Source organism: Pelmatolapia mariae, linkage group LG2 (assembly GCF_036321145.2).
Source record: "Pelmatolapia mariae isolate MD_Pm_ZW linkage group LG2, Pm_UMD_F_2, whole genome shotgun sequence".
NCBI lineage: Eukaryota > Metazoa > Chordata > Actinopteri > Cichliformes > Cichlidae > Pelmatolapia > Pelmatolapia mariae.
In genome coordinates this window covers 832,501-846,943 of record NC_086228.1, presented here as the reverse complement: position 1 = coordinate 846,943, position 14,443 = coordinate 832,501, and the positions used below count along the sequence as shown (strand labels likewise).

At 46.2% G+C, this 14,443-nt stretch overlaps 2 protein-coding genes across 3 annotated transcripts in view; both read right to left on the bottom strand.

Annotated features, from left to right (window-relative positions):
• Window positions 1-3,069: 3,069 nt before the first annotated feature.
• Window positions 3,070-9,380, bottom strand: tti2 (TELO2 interacting protein 2). 2 transcript variants are annotated; one of them, XM_063489518.1, is made up of 10 exons: window positions 8,731-9,380; window positions 7,137-7,632; window positions 6,856-7,025; window positions 6,502-6,559; window positions 5,860-5,988; window positions 5,666-5,758; window positions 5,390-5,577; window positions 4,292-4,435; window positions 3,971-4,130; window positions 3,070-3,484 (listed from the first exon to the last, which is right to left on the bottom strand). In XM_063489518.1, the coding sequence occupies exons 1-10, from the start codon at window positions 8,793-8,795 to the stop codon at window positions 3,398-3,400; spliced, it is 1,590 nt and encodes a 529-aa protein (XP_063345588.1). In that variant the 5' UTR covers window positions 8,796-9,380; the 3' UTR covers window positions 3,070-3,397. The 2 variants fall into 2 exon arrangements, with proteins under 2 accessions (XP_063345588.1, XP_063345597.1); XM_063489527.1 differs by lacking the exon at window positions 8,731-9,380 and adding an exon at window positions 8,598-8,703.
• A 1,904-nt stretch (window positions 9,381-11,284) lies between these two features.
• c5 (complement component 5) overlaps window positions 11,285-14,443 on the bottom strand; it is a 29,762-nt gene continuing 26,603 nt past the window's right edge. The window contains exons 38-42 of the mRNA XM_063488494.1: window positions 13,807-13,890; window positions 13,635-13,724; window positions 11,843-11,935; window positions 11,496-11,634; window positions 11,285-11,417 (exon numbers count right to left, since the gene is read on the bottom strand). Coding sequence (XP_063344564.1) covers window positions 11,285-11,417; window positions 11,496-11,634; window positions 11,843-11,935; window positions 13,635-13,724; window positions 13,807-13,890 — 539 coding nt within the window. The remainder of the gene's footprint in view (window positions 11,418-11,495; window positions 11,635-11,842; window positions 11,936-13,634; window positions 13,725-13,806; window positions 13,891-14,443) is intronic.

Here is a 14,443-nt window from a genome sequence, read left to right as displayed (position 1 = left end):
CAATTTAAAATTTACAGTTTGATGATTTAAAGTCTCACACACAACCTGTCGAAAGGGGAGGGGCCGGCTGCTTCCAAATAGAGCACATTTCCTTCATAATGTTGTAAATCCAAGCCCATTATGTATTCATGATTTGAATCCTGGGTTGTCCGAAATCCCAGAAATAAACCCTCGACAAAGCGAATCTGTGAACTAAGGTGTAGGTCTGTTAGGTTATGTTGTGGTGATCCTCGGGTTGGGGGATTTGTGTTCATACTGGAGTTCAAAATTAAAACCAATGAAGATGGACAAGAAAAGTTCGAAGCCATCAGGTGCTCAGTTTAGAAAAAAAGAGAAAAGAGGAGGAGGAGAAACGAAAGATACAGGTAAGGAGATGTGTCACTGGATAATGGCAGGTCATCCTGAAACAATCAGAATCAGAATCAGAATACTTTATTAATCCCTAAGGAAATAATGTGAGTTACAGTTGGTCCAAGAAGAAATGGTAAAAATAGTAACAGTAACAGACTAAACTCCAAACAATACATTATGATACAGATTTTAATATTAATTAGTCAGTGTCAATTGTTGATTTGTTCTGTTCTCATTGTATGACAAATTATAGCCGTTTGCATACTATGCATACTCTCTCTCTCTTCATGTGTGTGTGTGTGTACAACAGTTTTATGTTAATGTACAATCCTTAATGTGTGTGTGTGTGTGTGTGTATGTGGGGGGAGGGGGGGGGGGGTGCCAGAGGGAGTGTTCGCCCAGGGCGCCAAACAGGCTAGGACCGCCACTGGCTGCGAGCCTTTTAAACCAGAAACCGCCCCCAGTCTGAAGTCTCCCTCCAATCACGACACGAGACACGCTGATGAAAACGTTTATTCAGAGGCATTAACAGCAGTGCTAGCTCACTGCTAATGCTAAAGTGTTCATGTGAATTCACCTTTGATATAAACTTTATATAAACTGAAGGTGTTATTACTGCGGCCACCTGCAGTGCTGCGTCATCACTTCCTGTCCAACACAGAGCCACAGTGCTGTTCTCGAGGCTCAGACAGGAAGTGGGAGATGTCTACGGCCGCAGCAGGAGACTTTTGAGGTTCTTCTTCTTCTCTGTGTTTATTCACCTGTCTGCATGTAATCACTGGTTATTATTCATCTGTGGCTCTGTCCCACAGCAGGTCTTTGTCCTGTCACCCCCCCCCTCTCTGAGCCTGGCTCTGCTGCAGGTTTCTTCCTGTTTAAAGGGAGTTTTTCCTCCCCACTGTCACCAAGTGCTTGTTCCTTGGGGGTCGTCTGATTTGGGGGTTTTCTCTGTATTATTCTGGGGTCTGTACCTGACTGTATAAAGAGCCTGTTGTTGTGATTTGGTGCTGTAACTGAACTGGGGTGCTGCTGCTACAATCATGTGACCTAGAAACAAGAACTACTTCACTGTGATGAGACACACACTGCTGTGTTGTCAGTCTACACAAATGCACAAACGTACAGTTGTGTCTGTAATTTAAGTGTCACCGGCTAATCTTTTCTAATCCTTTAAGGTTAACAGGAGGCCCTGCTGACCTTATTTAGAGTCAGGACAGTAACTGCAGTCAGTATTGTGCACATAGCAGAGTTTTGGCGATGGGTGCTAACATGCTAATGTCACTGGGTGCAGCTCGGTGCATGGTCACCCGTCTGACTGACGCGTACTGTCATCCCTGCTGGTGATTTTGAAACACTGAGGCCATGGATGACCTCTGCGACCCCGAGGTGCTTACATCAGGGCTGAAGGATGAAGAGACCCATAGCCTGAGTCATCAGAGTAAAACCAGCCGCAGTGCACCATGGGTAGTTTGCTGGTTCAGGGTTTATGAGGAGCCATCACACTACACCCGTCCATATGTGACGACTCCTAACCTATGAGCTTTTCCCTTCAATGTCACAGGCACCGAATCTGCAAATTATGCCGGGCGACAGTAACAGCACAGAGACGAAGCACTTTTGGAATATCGGGAAAGCCAAAAACTGCGCTTCCTCCACTTCCCTACCATTGATTCATTAGTGCTGAATTCTCTCACAGCTGCTCTATTCCCATGTTGTTGCAGTATATTAATGACTAACCTGGTATTGTGGATGGATTATCTCAGTTGTTCTCCTGACTGAAGTTTGGTCCGTTTACAGCATCCTGCCATGCGATTGCATTTGTCTCTAACCATCAGGAGCCTTAACGTTAACTTTTATCGAGTGGAAAACAGTTAGCGTTCATCCTCCAGCTTCACTGTTTATGCTATGCTAACATAGCTGTGTCGCTAGCACATCATTATATACCAGCTAGCCCAACTTCAGTAACCCTACAAACGTGGTCTTTCAGAAATCTCTCAGTCAGAACATGCTATATCATGTTTAGCTAACTAGCGAGCTAACTTCCTGCTAACTTCTAACTCTGTTAAATGTAATAAATCCTGTTTTCATGGATGCCTGGATGTTAAACTTAATTGTTACACCTGGTAAAGCAGCAACGCTGATCATTTTATTACAGATGAAAGAATTTAGACAGTTTGTAACTCTCAGTGATGCTGCAGTGTTCGTTTGACTTTGGGACCTGAAGAAAAACGGAGTTTAGGACCCAGATTACTCCGCGAGGCTCCTGACTACGGTAGCTGTAATGCTCCAACAATCCATCAGGCGGTGCGACTTCGTAGCTTAGCAAAGTCGTACTAAAACATTTTTGACAGATTTTTTAGCGCTGTGTAGCACATAAAATCGGTTCGAGGTCAGTAAGCACAACCAGAATTCATACATAAGGCGCACTGCTGCTTTTTGAGAAAATTAAAGGATTTCAAGTGCGCCTTATAGTGTATAAAATACGCTATACAAAAGAAAAGAATATATCACGATATATATCGTTACCGCACATGCTTCAAATTATACCGTGATATGGATTTTAGGCCATATCGCCCAGCCCTAGCCTGCAGCAGGTCGTGTGCCGTCGCGCCATGATCAGAGTGATGCGATATCGGTGCTCCAATCGCGTTTCTCTTTCCAACATCATCACAGATCTGTGTCCATCTACAGAGACAAGGATGTAAACAGTCGGCCATGTTTGGTTTTCTCCGCGGAGCCGTTCACGCCCCACGATGACATTTATTAATCACACAGTTATGAAACAATAACCTGAAGCTACAGAGCGCCGCGTCACAGTCGCACACACGTGAGAGTTCCCAAAGTTCAGTTCTGCACCGTCAAACCTGTCAGCACACGGCTCTTCAAATTTCCTGTATCCAGATTACTTCCTGTATCCAGATTACTTCCCGTGACGTGCCGTAAGCTTCGCTAACGTGCTGCCGTTTGTCTTTAAATGTCTGCTGAGTGTCAGGAGGCCGCAGCTGCTCGCCGTAGCTCTTAAAGCTCCGCCTCCAGGCTCGCAGCTTCACCTGTCAGTCGCCGTGGCTGCTGTAGCTAGGCAACCAAGCACCTCCGGGCTGCAGCAGCTGCTGTCAACCTCCTGGAGGAGGCGCTGAGAGAGAAACGGATCAGATCAGATTTCTGAGTTTGTGGCATCGATACGATCAATAATCAATAATTTACACTGATCAATTATCTATCGCTACAACCAGCATGCAAACTCTGCCCCCTCCACATTAAACAGCAGCTTTTCAAGTTCATCTGAGAGACTCAGAGGGGAAACAGGAAGGGGCGTGGCCAGATGTTAAGCAAGCAAGGTTCAGTGTAAACACACCTGAGTGTGTGCGACACGTTTCTGTCACACGACAGCAAAAAGAGCACAGAACACGCTGACACTACTCTAGTACTCTGATTACTCTGGGGCCTTTAATGTAATCTGATAATAAATATGAATATTAATAAGAAAACATTACATATTACAATATTCATTCATGACAAATAAACAGAGGAGGCCTTCGACTCCGATTACAATCCTGAACTCACGAGGAAAAACTGCAGGATGATGACATCATGAAGCGTCACGCAACAGGTGACTCACCTGCACGTGTCCGTGCGAGGCGGCGTCCAGCAGCCGGAGGCAGGCGGCGCTTTCATCCATCAGCTGCCATCTGAGCGAATCACAGAGCTCCGAGTCCGAGGAGACGTCAACCATCAGCCGCAGCAAGCAACGCAGCAATGCGTCGACACGACACACCATCCTGACGAGGGGAAACGTGAGCACGTCACACGGGACGGTCCAACGCCATCAGGACAGGAAGTAAGTAAAAGCTTCAAACTCGCAGCCGTGTGTGAACGTGTGTCTGTGTGTGTGTGTCTGTGTGTGCGTGTCTGTGTCCGTGTGTGTGAGCGTGTCCGTTACCGTGGCCACGCTGCTCTGGTCGTCTTCTGCAGCACCTCCAGCATCTTCAGCCGGGTCGCCTCCTCAGGTGGGTCTCTGACCTCCAAGTACCCGAGCACCACCCGCTCTAGCCGCCACAGGTGTCTGCACACAGCCACGCCCACCCTGCATACACACACACACACACACACACACGTGTATTCATATCCTTGTGGGGACATCTCATTGACATATGCTTTTCTTCGCTGCTTACAGTAACCATCAAACATGCCCAACCATACGCCGACTGTAACACTAAAACCACAGTTTGCCTTCAGACTCGCGGGGATTCATGCCGCTGGAAAACATTCAAACTGTTCTGAGATCAGATTGAAGCAGTGGCGCCCCCTGCTGTGCAGGCAGAACAACAACGAGCTCTGAACCCAAAGTTTGATTATCTACAAATTCATAAAAGACTTTTGTGTTTTAATCACAGCTGAGTCATCAAAGCACGACTGAAAACGTTTAATTAAAACTGAAAAAAATGAATCATTATAGATGCTAAAAATTAAATACACACATTTATCATTCCTCCATTATTTAATAAATAATTAAATGTATTATAAGTGGGTTTAATATTTATATGCAATTCTAAATGTATTTCTATAGTAACAGATAAAAATACATTATCAATAAAATATACCACTTCACAGTAATTAATGTAACATGTAACATCTTATATTAAATATGAAATCATGAAATTATGATTAAATATATTTAAAGTAAAATGAAACAAATTATTCATAATTTAATGTGATGAGCCATATATAGTATAGATATAAAAATATACAAATAATTAAAAATTAAAATGTTTATAATTTGTCATTCATAATTAATTATACAAAAATACAAATGATAATTTATTAAAAACATTTTAGACACAGTCAATATAAACGTTAACACTTTAGTACAATATCGTAAACTATGATTTGTACTTATAATAAATAACAATAAATGTGATCATAATAATGAACAGATAATTAATATCAATAAAGAGTTTTTTAATGTGTCACATTTTCATCCAGATACATTCAATCACTGATGCTTCCATAGTAACCAAAGGTCAAAGGTCAAACCCACCTGTCGATGTACGCCGGCAGAGCGGCAGCGTAGACGCGCCGTAGCACCACCTTGTTCTCCGCCTCCATGTGGGTCAGCATGAGACGCAGCACGTCGTCATGGCGACACGGCTTCCTGCGGGAGGACGTGGAAGCGGAGGGGGGCTTCTCCAGAACCACCAGCAGGTCCAAAAGGCAGGACAGGACCAGCTGGTTGGGAGGGGGCGGGGTCAATGACGTGTCCTCGGACAGAGACAGAGTGTGTGTGTGTGTGTGTGTGTGTGTGTGCGTGTGCTACCTGGATGACGGCGGCCTCCGTCCTGTACAGGTGTTTGAATAACGCCTCATAAAGAACCTCGGCTCTGTTGAACTGACGCAGCTCTGCAGGCGGCTAAAGACACACACACACACACACACACACACACACACACACCATCATCATCCAATGCCAGACACTACGCTGAGACTGAGTGTGTGTGTGCGTGTTTTTACCGTGTTGAGCACGATATGGTGCAGACAGCGAACTCCCAGCATGCAGTTCTCCAGTCTGTGGTGGTCATTGAAGAGGAGGGAGGGGGGAAGGAGGCGGGACAGGTGAGGTGAGAGTCCTGGGCGGGTCACCTGCACCAAAACACCAACACACAGGTGAAGACAGAGCACCTGATGGGTCCATCAGCTCCAACCTGTTTCACAGAGGAACTATTTTCTGTCCACTGTATCCATCCGCCAGCCAAAAGACACGCAGTGAGATGGGAGGGCCGTTTGCCTCCCGTCAGGTTTTATCCTGCTCAGCGATGCGGCTGGTGGATGGAGACAGTAGAAAGGAAATAGTTCCTACATGGAGGCTGGAGAAGAAGCAGGTGTGTACGAGAATGAAGCGCACTTCATAAAAGACACCTGCCTCACCGCAGTCCTACACTTCTGCCTTCACAGGCTCACCTGTTCGGACCATACCACCCTCACAGGTAAGCAGAGGACCATCAAAGCATAAACAACCAAAAATATCTTTAAACACGGGTTGAAGGGGGAGCCCGCCTCCTGCTGACCTCATACAAACTTATCTCATTAAACATCTTCAAGTGGCATCAAGAACGCTCTAGAAAAGAGCAGAAAGGGGTCAAAGGTCAAACTGACCTGCAGAAGACTCCAGGCAAACACCAGCTTCACAGCTTCACAGCACTGCCACGAGTCCCTGCTCACACACACACACACACACACACACACACACACACACACACACACACACACACTTAAATATTCAATAAACTTGTTTTTTTATTTTAATCACAGAAAAAATAACGAGCTAACCAATCACACAAACACAATTTGAACCAGGTGGAGCTCAGAGCGCTGAACACGCATGTTTTAGAATTTCATGTGTCTGTGAGGTCCCTGTTCCATCAGGGACGGGTCCTCCTAAGTGACGGAAGGCTAGTGCACACACACACACACACACACACACACACACACACACACAGACACACTCACTTGGTGAGCTGTGGCTGCAGGATGTCCAGGACTCCTCCCAGAATCCCTCTGCTCCCCTCCGTGTCCCCAGTCAGCAGGTGGGCGGAGTTTCTCCACCCTCCTGCACTCAGCAGCGCCTCCTGCAGGCCCCGTGCTGCTGCTCTGGAGGCGGAGCTAGTCCACACCTGATCCTGATGAACAAAAGCACACCGGAAATCAAACAGCTGTCAGTGAATGCATCACGGGGTCAGACAGGAAGTACCTGTGCTGCAAAGGTGCATGTTTGATGTTTGCAGACTCACCTGCAAATGTGTGACAGCAAACACGCAGGTGGGTGGAGCAACAGCAAGTAGCAGACTGGTTGTCCGTTCTCTGGCCTCGCCCCCTTTCCGCCAGTCACCCAGAGTTGTTAGCAGAGCCGTGAGAGCGGCACACACCGCCATCGCCTGTGTAGGGATGCTCTGATAGGCCGCAACGGTCAGAGGGCTGCAGTCATCCTCACAGAGCGGCAGAGCAGCACAGCCAATCAGAGCACTGATCAGAGAGACGTATGCTGCTTCAAGCTCCGCCCACCTGCTGTCCTGGGTGGCTGGAGAGAACAGCCAGTCAGATCCAGCGTACTGGAAAAGCTGCTTTATTTGAGCAATCAGAGAGTGGGATTTAGGACAGGAACCAATCAGCTTCTCCCGCAGCTGAGAAAGGAGCTCTGTGATTGGAGGAGGAGAGGAAGGGGACTGCTCCTCTGAGGAGGAGGAGGAGGAGAGATGAAGGTCATGTAGTAAAGTGGAGAGCTCCATCCTGGACGAGAGAGAAAAGGAAAACGTCACAATCTGTGACTCACCTCCAACATTCTTCACAAGCTTTTATTTTGAAGGGCTTCCCACATATTCTGATATCCTGTACTTCACTCCAGTACTGCGTGCTTCCACCAGGGGCACTGTGACCTCTAGGCTGGGGTCAGGTGATCTGCAGCTGCTGTGAGGCCAGAGGTGACCAGATGGGATGAAGGTGGAGCTGGGGTGAACCCAAGCAGACACCTGTCAGTCAAAGAGGCCACGCCCCTAATTATGCTACCTTTAACCTAATCGATACCTCAGTCTTTAACACACTAGCCTCCGACCCTGTCTAATACCTGGGTTTGGTACGTCCAAAAGCAGGATCAAGATCTAACAGTAAACAACAACCTCACCTTACTACACCTGAGACAGGTGACCTGTAGGGCCGAGGCGTTGTCTTTTAGAGGTGTAGCATACCTGAGCTCCATCGCAGCTTTCAGACTGTTTTTTTTTTTGTGTGTGTGTTTGTTTGTTTTGAAATCAGCCACGCTTTACGAGGAGGATGAAGCTCGTCTTTGAGCTCCTTGTTGGAGTCTTTCTGGCTCCTCTGTGTTTGCATTTCTTCTTCTGCTGTTTTATTGTGGCTCTGTGGCTCAGCAGCAGCCATGTTTCTGTCCGTGATCAGCTGATGGAGACTAAAACTCTTCCTCAGATTTAATCACAAACATTAAAGACTGCTTCACTTGGCTCTATTTTTCTATTTTATTATCATATGCAGCGTTCGGCTGGAGTGCCTGTAGCTATGGTTACTGTACAGGTGAGGACACACCTGTCTCTGCTGGTTTTAACATCAGTCACGGGCAGAGTTTGCACCTTCACACGTCATTAGAGCGGGAAACCCTGACCTGTGCGCGCGCTCACTGTAATCTGTACTCGTGCAGTAGAAGCACACCTGCTGCACCCCAGAAACCTGAGCGCGAGGCTCACCTGCACCAACACTCCCACTGAAAAAGATCCCCGCGCGGACAGCCGTGACGTCTGCTAGCTGTGTAGTCTGAGCCGGCCTGATTAACAGATAACCGATTAATCGATGGTTTTTCGTTAAATGAGTGAAACTGACCTGAGAGCGGCTTCAGTCCTGCGCACAAGCTCATTCAAATTTACGTTAATTTTACAGGAAAGCATCAGCGCGTGCACTGACACCCGCGGACTGTTTACGGGTACGGACGGTGTGCCTCCAATAGGCTTCCGGCTGGGAACATGCTCCACGTGAAAGGTTCCTGGCCCTGCTCTGAGCTTTAGTGCTGCGGGGGAGTTCGGTCCAACGGTGGAGCCGCGTTCTCCGTGACCTTACAAACACGTCCACGTGTGTCACGTTAAACCTGACACCGACAACATGAACTCTGTGGGTTCTGCCTCCGTTTTCCCACAGGGGAAATCTCTGCATCAGCTGATCGACTGAAACGCTCTTCTTCAGAACAGGCTTCACTCCTGCGGACGTCCGAGTGGATCTGACATTAAAGGTGAGGCGGGTGGAGGCGGGGTTTCCTGTGATGGCCAAATGAAGCTTTCTGAAGCTTGTGTTGAAAAACGGTTCATTACTCGAAGCTTTTCAACACTGTCCTCTCTGGTGACATCTGCTGGCCAAAAATACGAAGAGCAGCTTGAATCTACAAAATAAAATGTACTGCTTCATTATGACTGAACACTACAGAGTGGGGTTCTGTCTGATAATGGGCTGCCGTTGTGTTGCTTTGAACATGTATATTTTGGGGTCAAAAAACATGTCTATTTGTTTAATACATAAATTTGATCAATAAAATTTCCTTCTTTAAACATATGCCATGGTGTGTTCTTTCTTTGCTTGTGACTTCTTGATGTTGGTAAATACATTAGATGAAATATATATAATATACAAATAATAATGTACAACACATAATGGAGGATGGTTCTGCTGTGAGGTCCTGACTCTGTGTACTTATGCAATTAATCATTGGACAGCTGGAAAGGTATGTTTATAAATAATATTATATTTGACCAATTTACTTATGCATATTTGTGATCTGGGGGTAGAATTGATTGTGAACTGGAAAGGGAAAATGCTTATGAACTTGTAAAGTAAAAAGATGATGCATTTAAGGTCATCCCGTTTTTATTTAAGAAGAGGATTTGTTCCTTTGTGCGATGGCCGAGTCTGTTTGTTTTCTTGGAGGTAATTTCTCCTGCATCAGAGAAAATCCTCTCACATGGAAGAGAAGACGCTGGAGTGCACAGGAACTGTAGAGATGCAGGTGTACGATCTCCCTGGGTCCCACAGACTATCAGCTAAAAGAATAAACAAATTAATTTGCTGCACATTTTGTAGAATAACATTTTAAATATTTTTTATTATATTACATTTAAAGAGTCAAATGAAAGTCTTTCTAACATTATGTTATTATGTATTTATATTATGAAAAACAGATTTTTGTTTTGTTGAGACATTTTAAGTTTCACGTTTTAAGATAAAATAAACAAACACAAAACAAAAGCAAACAACAAGAACACAAAGCTGGCAAACCCACCCGGCTGACCAAAATCAACTCAAAATACTCCCACACGACAGAACCTCGTCTCCTCCTCGCTGGCTTCGTATCTCCCAGTGGAATGATCAGTGGTTTGCTGTCTCTCACCATCAAAACACTCCACAAATCCCGTGAATGATTTACTTCCTTATAAACCACTGAATCAGGTTGTAAATGAAGCTTCGGACGTCACTGATCACGTGACTCAGGCCAGACGAATCAAGCCTCGACACAGAGCTTCTGAAGCAGTGTGTTGGTTTTTGTGACGCGCACCGGAGCGTCAGCTTCAAGCGAGCCATCACTACCTGTTACTGTCCTGGGATCAGCAGCTTTCTGTTAAATGTGGTTTGCTGTGTGCTTTATTTCAGTTTAGTGTTTGGTCTGCTGATGGAGCTGCACCTCAACCCCACCTGTGAGGAAGCCTGAGGATGAAGAGCTCAGAAGCACGAAGCAGCCAATCTGCACCTTTCTCTGATTTTTTAAATATATTTTTTCTGATTACTGTTTATTGCGGCACAGTTGGTGTGAAGCACCCACGATTTCGTTGTACATGTACGATGACAGTAAAGGGCTATGCTATTCTATTCTATTCTATTCTATTGCTCAACTGGAGAAATGGCAGCACCTACATCCACCACCACTGAGTAAATACTTGTTACTGTACTTAAGGAGCATCTTCACCTGAACACCAACAAGGACGGGATGAGAGAGAGTGTGTGTGTGTGTGTGTGCATGTGTGTGTGCGTGCGTGTACCATGTTTACATATCTTTGTGGGGACCATCAGCCCTTATGGGGACAAAGTGCCGTCCCTACAGGTTTGAAAGCATCTTTGAGACTCAAACTGTGGTTTTAGTGTCAGAGTTACAGTCAGGTTATGGTTAGGCGTCAGTTTTGATGGTTAGGATACGCGACTAGGGAAAGCATTATGTCAATTAGATGTCCTCACTGAGACATGAAAACAAGTATAAGTGTTTGTTTGTTTATCAGACCCCAGAGGGCTTCTTTGACCTTTATTGACCTTTATTATTTATTACACTCTGAAGTGACAGAAACATTCAAACTCTGAACAAAGAAAGACTCCACCCCTCAGTGTGACATCACAGTGACATTCAGCTGCAGGCCCATAACTGCAGGTTCAGGGCGAAGTCCTCCAGGTGGGAAATGTAGTCCGTACACTCAGGAGAACTACAGTCTGTCGGCCACAGCTCAAACACGGCCTCCGAGTCCAGAGGGAGGCGATACCTGCAACACGAGCACACGAGCTCAGCCTCGGCCAATCGCGAAGAGCGACAGGTGACACAGAGACACAGGGATACTGACTTGTAGTTGTTGTCAAGCGTGACCTCTGACCCACTGGCTCCCATCAGCAGGTACTGTCTGTTGTTCTGGATGTCCATGCCGCTGCAGGTTGCCTTCTTCACCAGATCCACCACGGTCCCAGACCTCACGCCCTCGAAATCTGCAGCAGGCGAGGAAAAACCACAGAAGAAGAAGATTTCACTTCACAGTGCAAAAGTGTTAAGATGTGCTTAAAGGATCCAACGGCTGCTCCATCACTCCCACCACGGTCGGCACAGTTTCATTAAAACCAGCCGGACGCCGAGCCGATCATGGCGTTCGGGCTCAGACGCAGCCGTGTGACAGCTTTCAGAATCCAGTCAGCTCACCTTTATCTGTGTTCTTAATGACTTCATCTACGGTGGCTGTGTAGGTCATAAAGTCTCCTTCTGCTGCTGACTTCGTCACCGTCACCTTGTACGCTACGGCAGAAACACAGACACAGTGTGAGCAGCTTCAAACAATCAGGCAGTGAGCTCAGATCACCGAGCTCCTGCACTCAGACGGGAACATCGAATACAAACACGTGACTAAACTCAGGACTAAACCCATTATTCAAAATCCTGCTCCTCAAGGTCTTAAATAATCAGGCCCCATCTTATCTTAATGACCTTGTAGTACCATATCACCCTATTAGAGCACTTCGCTCTCGCTCTGCAGGCTTACTTGTTGTTCCTAGAGTATTTAAAAGTAGAATGGGAGGCAGAGCCTTCAGTTTTCAGGCCCCTCTTCTGTGGAACCAGCTTCCAGTTTGGATTCAGGAGACAGACACTATCTCTACTTTCAAGATTAGGCTTAAAACTTTCCTTTTTGCTAAAGCATATAGTTAGGGCTGGACCAGGTGAACCTGAATCCTCCCTTAGTTATGCTTCAATAGGTGTAGGCTGCTGGGGGATTCCCATGATGCACTGGGTGTTTCTTCTTCACTCACTATATGTTAATAGACCTCTCTGCACTGAATCATATCTGTTATTAATCTCTGTCTCTCTTCCACAGCATGTCTTTATCCTGTCTTCCTTCTCTCACCCCAACCAATCACAGCAGATGGCCCCGCCCCTCCCTGAGCCTGGTTCTGCTGGAGGTTTCTTCCTGTTAAAAGGGAGTTTTTCCTTCCCACTGTCGCCAAAGTGCTTGCTCATACCCACATAGCAGACAGGTCTGGCCTGAATCTGGTGTCAAGCTGGCACTGCTGGCTGACTGGTGTCATGGCAGGGTGTATGTCAACCAGATGTGGGCCAGGTCTGGCAACAATGGCACTATTTATGTTCCTATTTTCCTATTTTAGTTAGAAGACCCAAATGCCATGTTGCAATACTATACTGCTATGGTAGCCAACGTTTCAAATGCAGGTTTGACAGGTTTGTGAGTGTACACTTTATCCAAAACCTAGTGAGGGTTTATTCAGGTTTACCACTGAGTGGCTGTAGTCAGGAGTTAGGGCAGGTCACCTACTGATCGGAAGGTTAGTGGTTCGATCCCTGGTTTCTCCAGTCTGCATGTCAAGTGTATGAATGTAATTAGGAAGCACTCAGTGTAGAGAAAGTGTGTGAATGTGGCATGTTGTACAGAGCACTTTGAGTAATCTGGGAGAGTAGAAAAGTGTACTATAAAAATCAGTCCATTCAGTGTCTGAACAGATTTTCATCATGTTACTTTTGTACTATTATGTTCCAGCACATGTTGTTATTACATGGCTTGATTGAGGTACACATTAGGCTGACATCTGGGGCCAGAGCTGAAACTGTTCTGGGCCAGCACAGGGCCAGCAGTGTGTCTGCAGCTGGCCCATGTGTGGGCCACCTCTGGCAAACCAGATCTGGGCCACCAAAGGGCCGTCATTCTTTGCGGTATGCGGGCCATGTGTAAGCACATTGTGTGGGCCAGATCCGGGCCAAACCAATTTTGCTATGTGGGCAGGGGGTCATATGATTGTTGGGTTTTCTCTGTATGTATTATTGTAGGGTCTACCTTACAATATAAAGCGTCATGAGACAACTGTTGCTTTGATTTGGTGCTGTATAAATAAAGTTGAATTGAACTCTGAAGCGCCACCTGCACGATGCTCTGGGGCGGAGCTGGGGTGTAAACGTGGCGTTTTGTTGCGGACGTCGCTCGGCTCACCGTATTTGATGTGAGGCTGACACGTCTCATTGGTTCGTTTGTCTGCTGTGAGCGTCACGTCCACGTCTCCTCTGTAGGTGGCGCATGCCGCTGCACGACAACATGTGAACAAACACGTTACAAAAACCTTTCACAGGTGACAGAAACCTCAGCCAATCAGACGGCCGACTACCTGTCATGCACTGACACTGTTCGCCCAGACAGAGGCGCTGCAGCTTCTGCTGCTTGTAGGAGAACTGCTTTGTGCACAAACTGCCTGAAAGAGATTAGAAATAAGACTTTATTGTTATTATTCTTCATAGCAGGAAACAAACAGGGACATGATGAATCCGATAGTTCAGGAAAAATGAGGAGCTTTTCCTCACAATGTCCACGTGTTTCCTTCTCAGCTGTAAATAAGCGATGGGAACTTGAATGAACGTGTTTAGAGCTTAAATGGATGGAGCGCTGAAATAACGACACGACGCTCTGCTGCCTCAAGAGTTTAACTGAACACAAGACTTGAGCAGCTTTGCATGATTCTCAGTTCAAAATAATCCCTGTTTGTCTCATACTGGGACCTCAGTTCACCCTGTCTCTTTTAACACCTCTCTTTAAGCCCCTCCCTCACTAAAACCCCACTTCCTTCTGATTGGCCAGCTCTGGATGCCAACTGAGGGGCAGCACTCAGTGTCTAAATTTGACGTTTGTAGCCGACGAGTTATTTTTAGAGGTGTTTCTTATGAAGGACTGTAACTGGCAGGAGGCAATAAAAACAGAACAGATACTTTTAATTTGAAAGGATTGAACTTCCATGTTTCCAAACGAGC

Excerpts from the sequence above, each read along its gene's own strand:
- tti2 (XM_063489518.1), bottom strand. The coding sequence starts at position 8,795 with ATGCTTTCCTGTAAAATTAACGTAAATTTGAATGAGCTTGTGCGCAGG. Across the intron at positions 5,759-5,859 it reads ACCATATCGTGCTCAACACG|CCGCCTGCAGAGCTGCGTCA; the intron begins GTAAAAACACGC and ends GTGTGTCTTTAG. Across the intron at positions 5,578-5,665 it reads CGGAGGCCGCCGTCATCCAG|CTGGTCCTGTCCTGCCTTTT; the intron begins GTAGCACACGCA and ends CCTCCCAACCAG.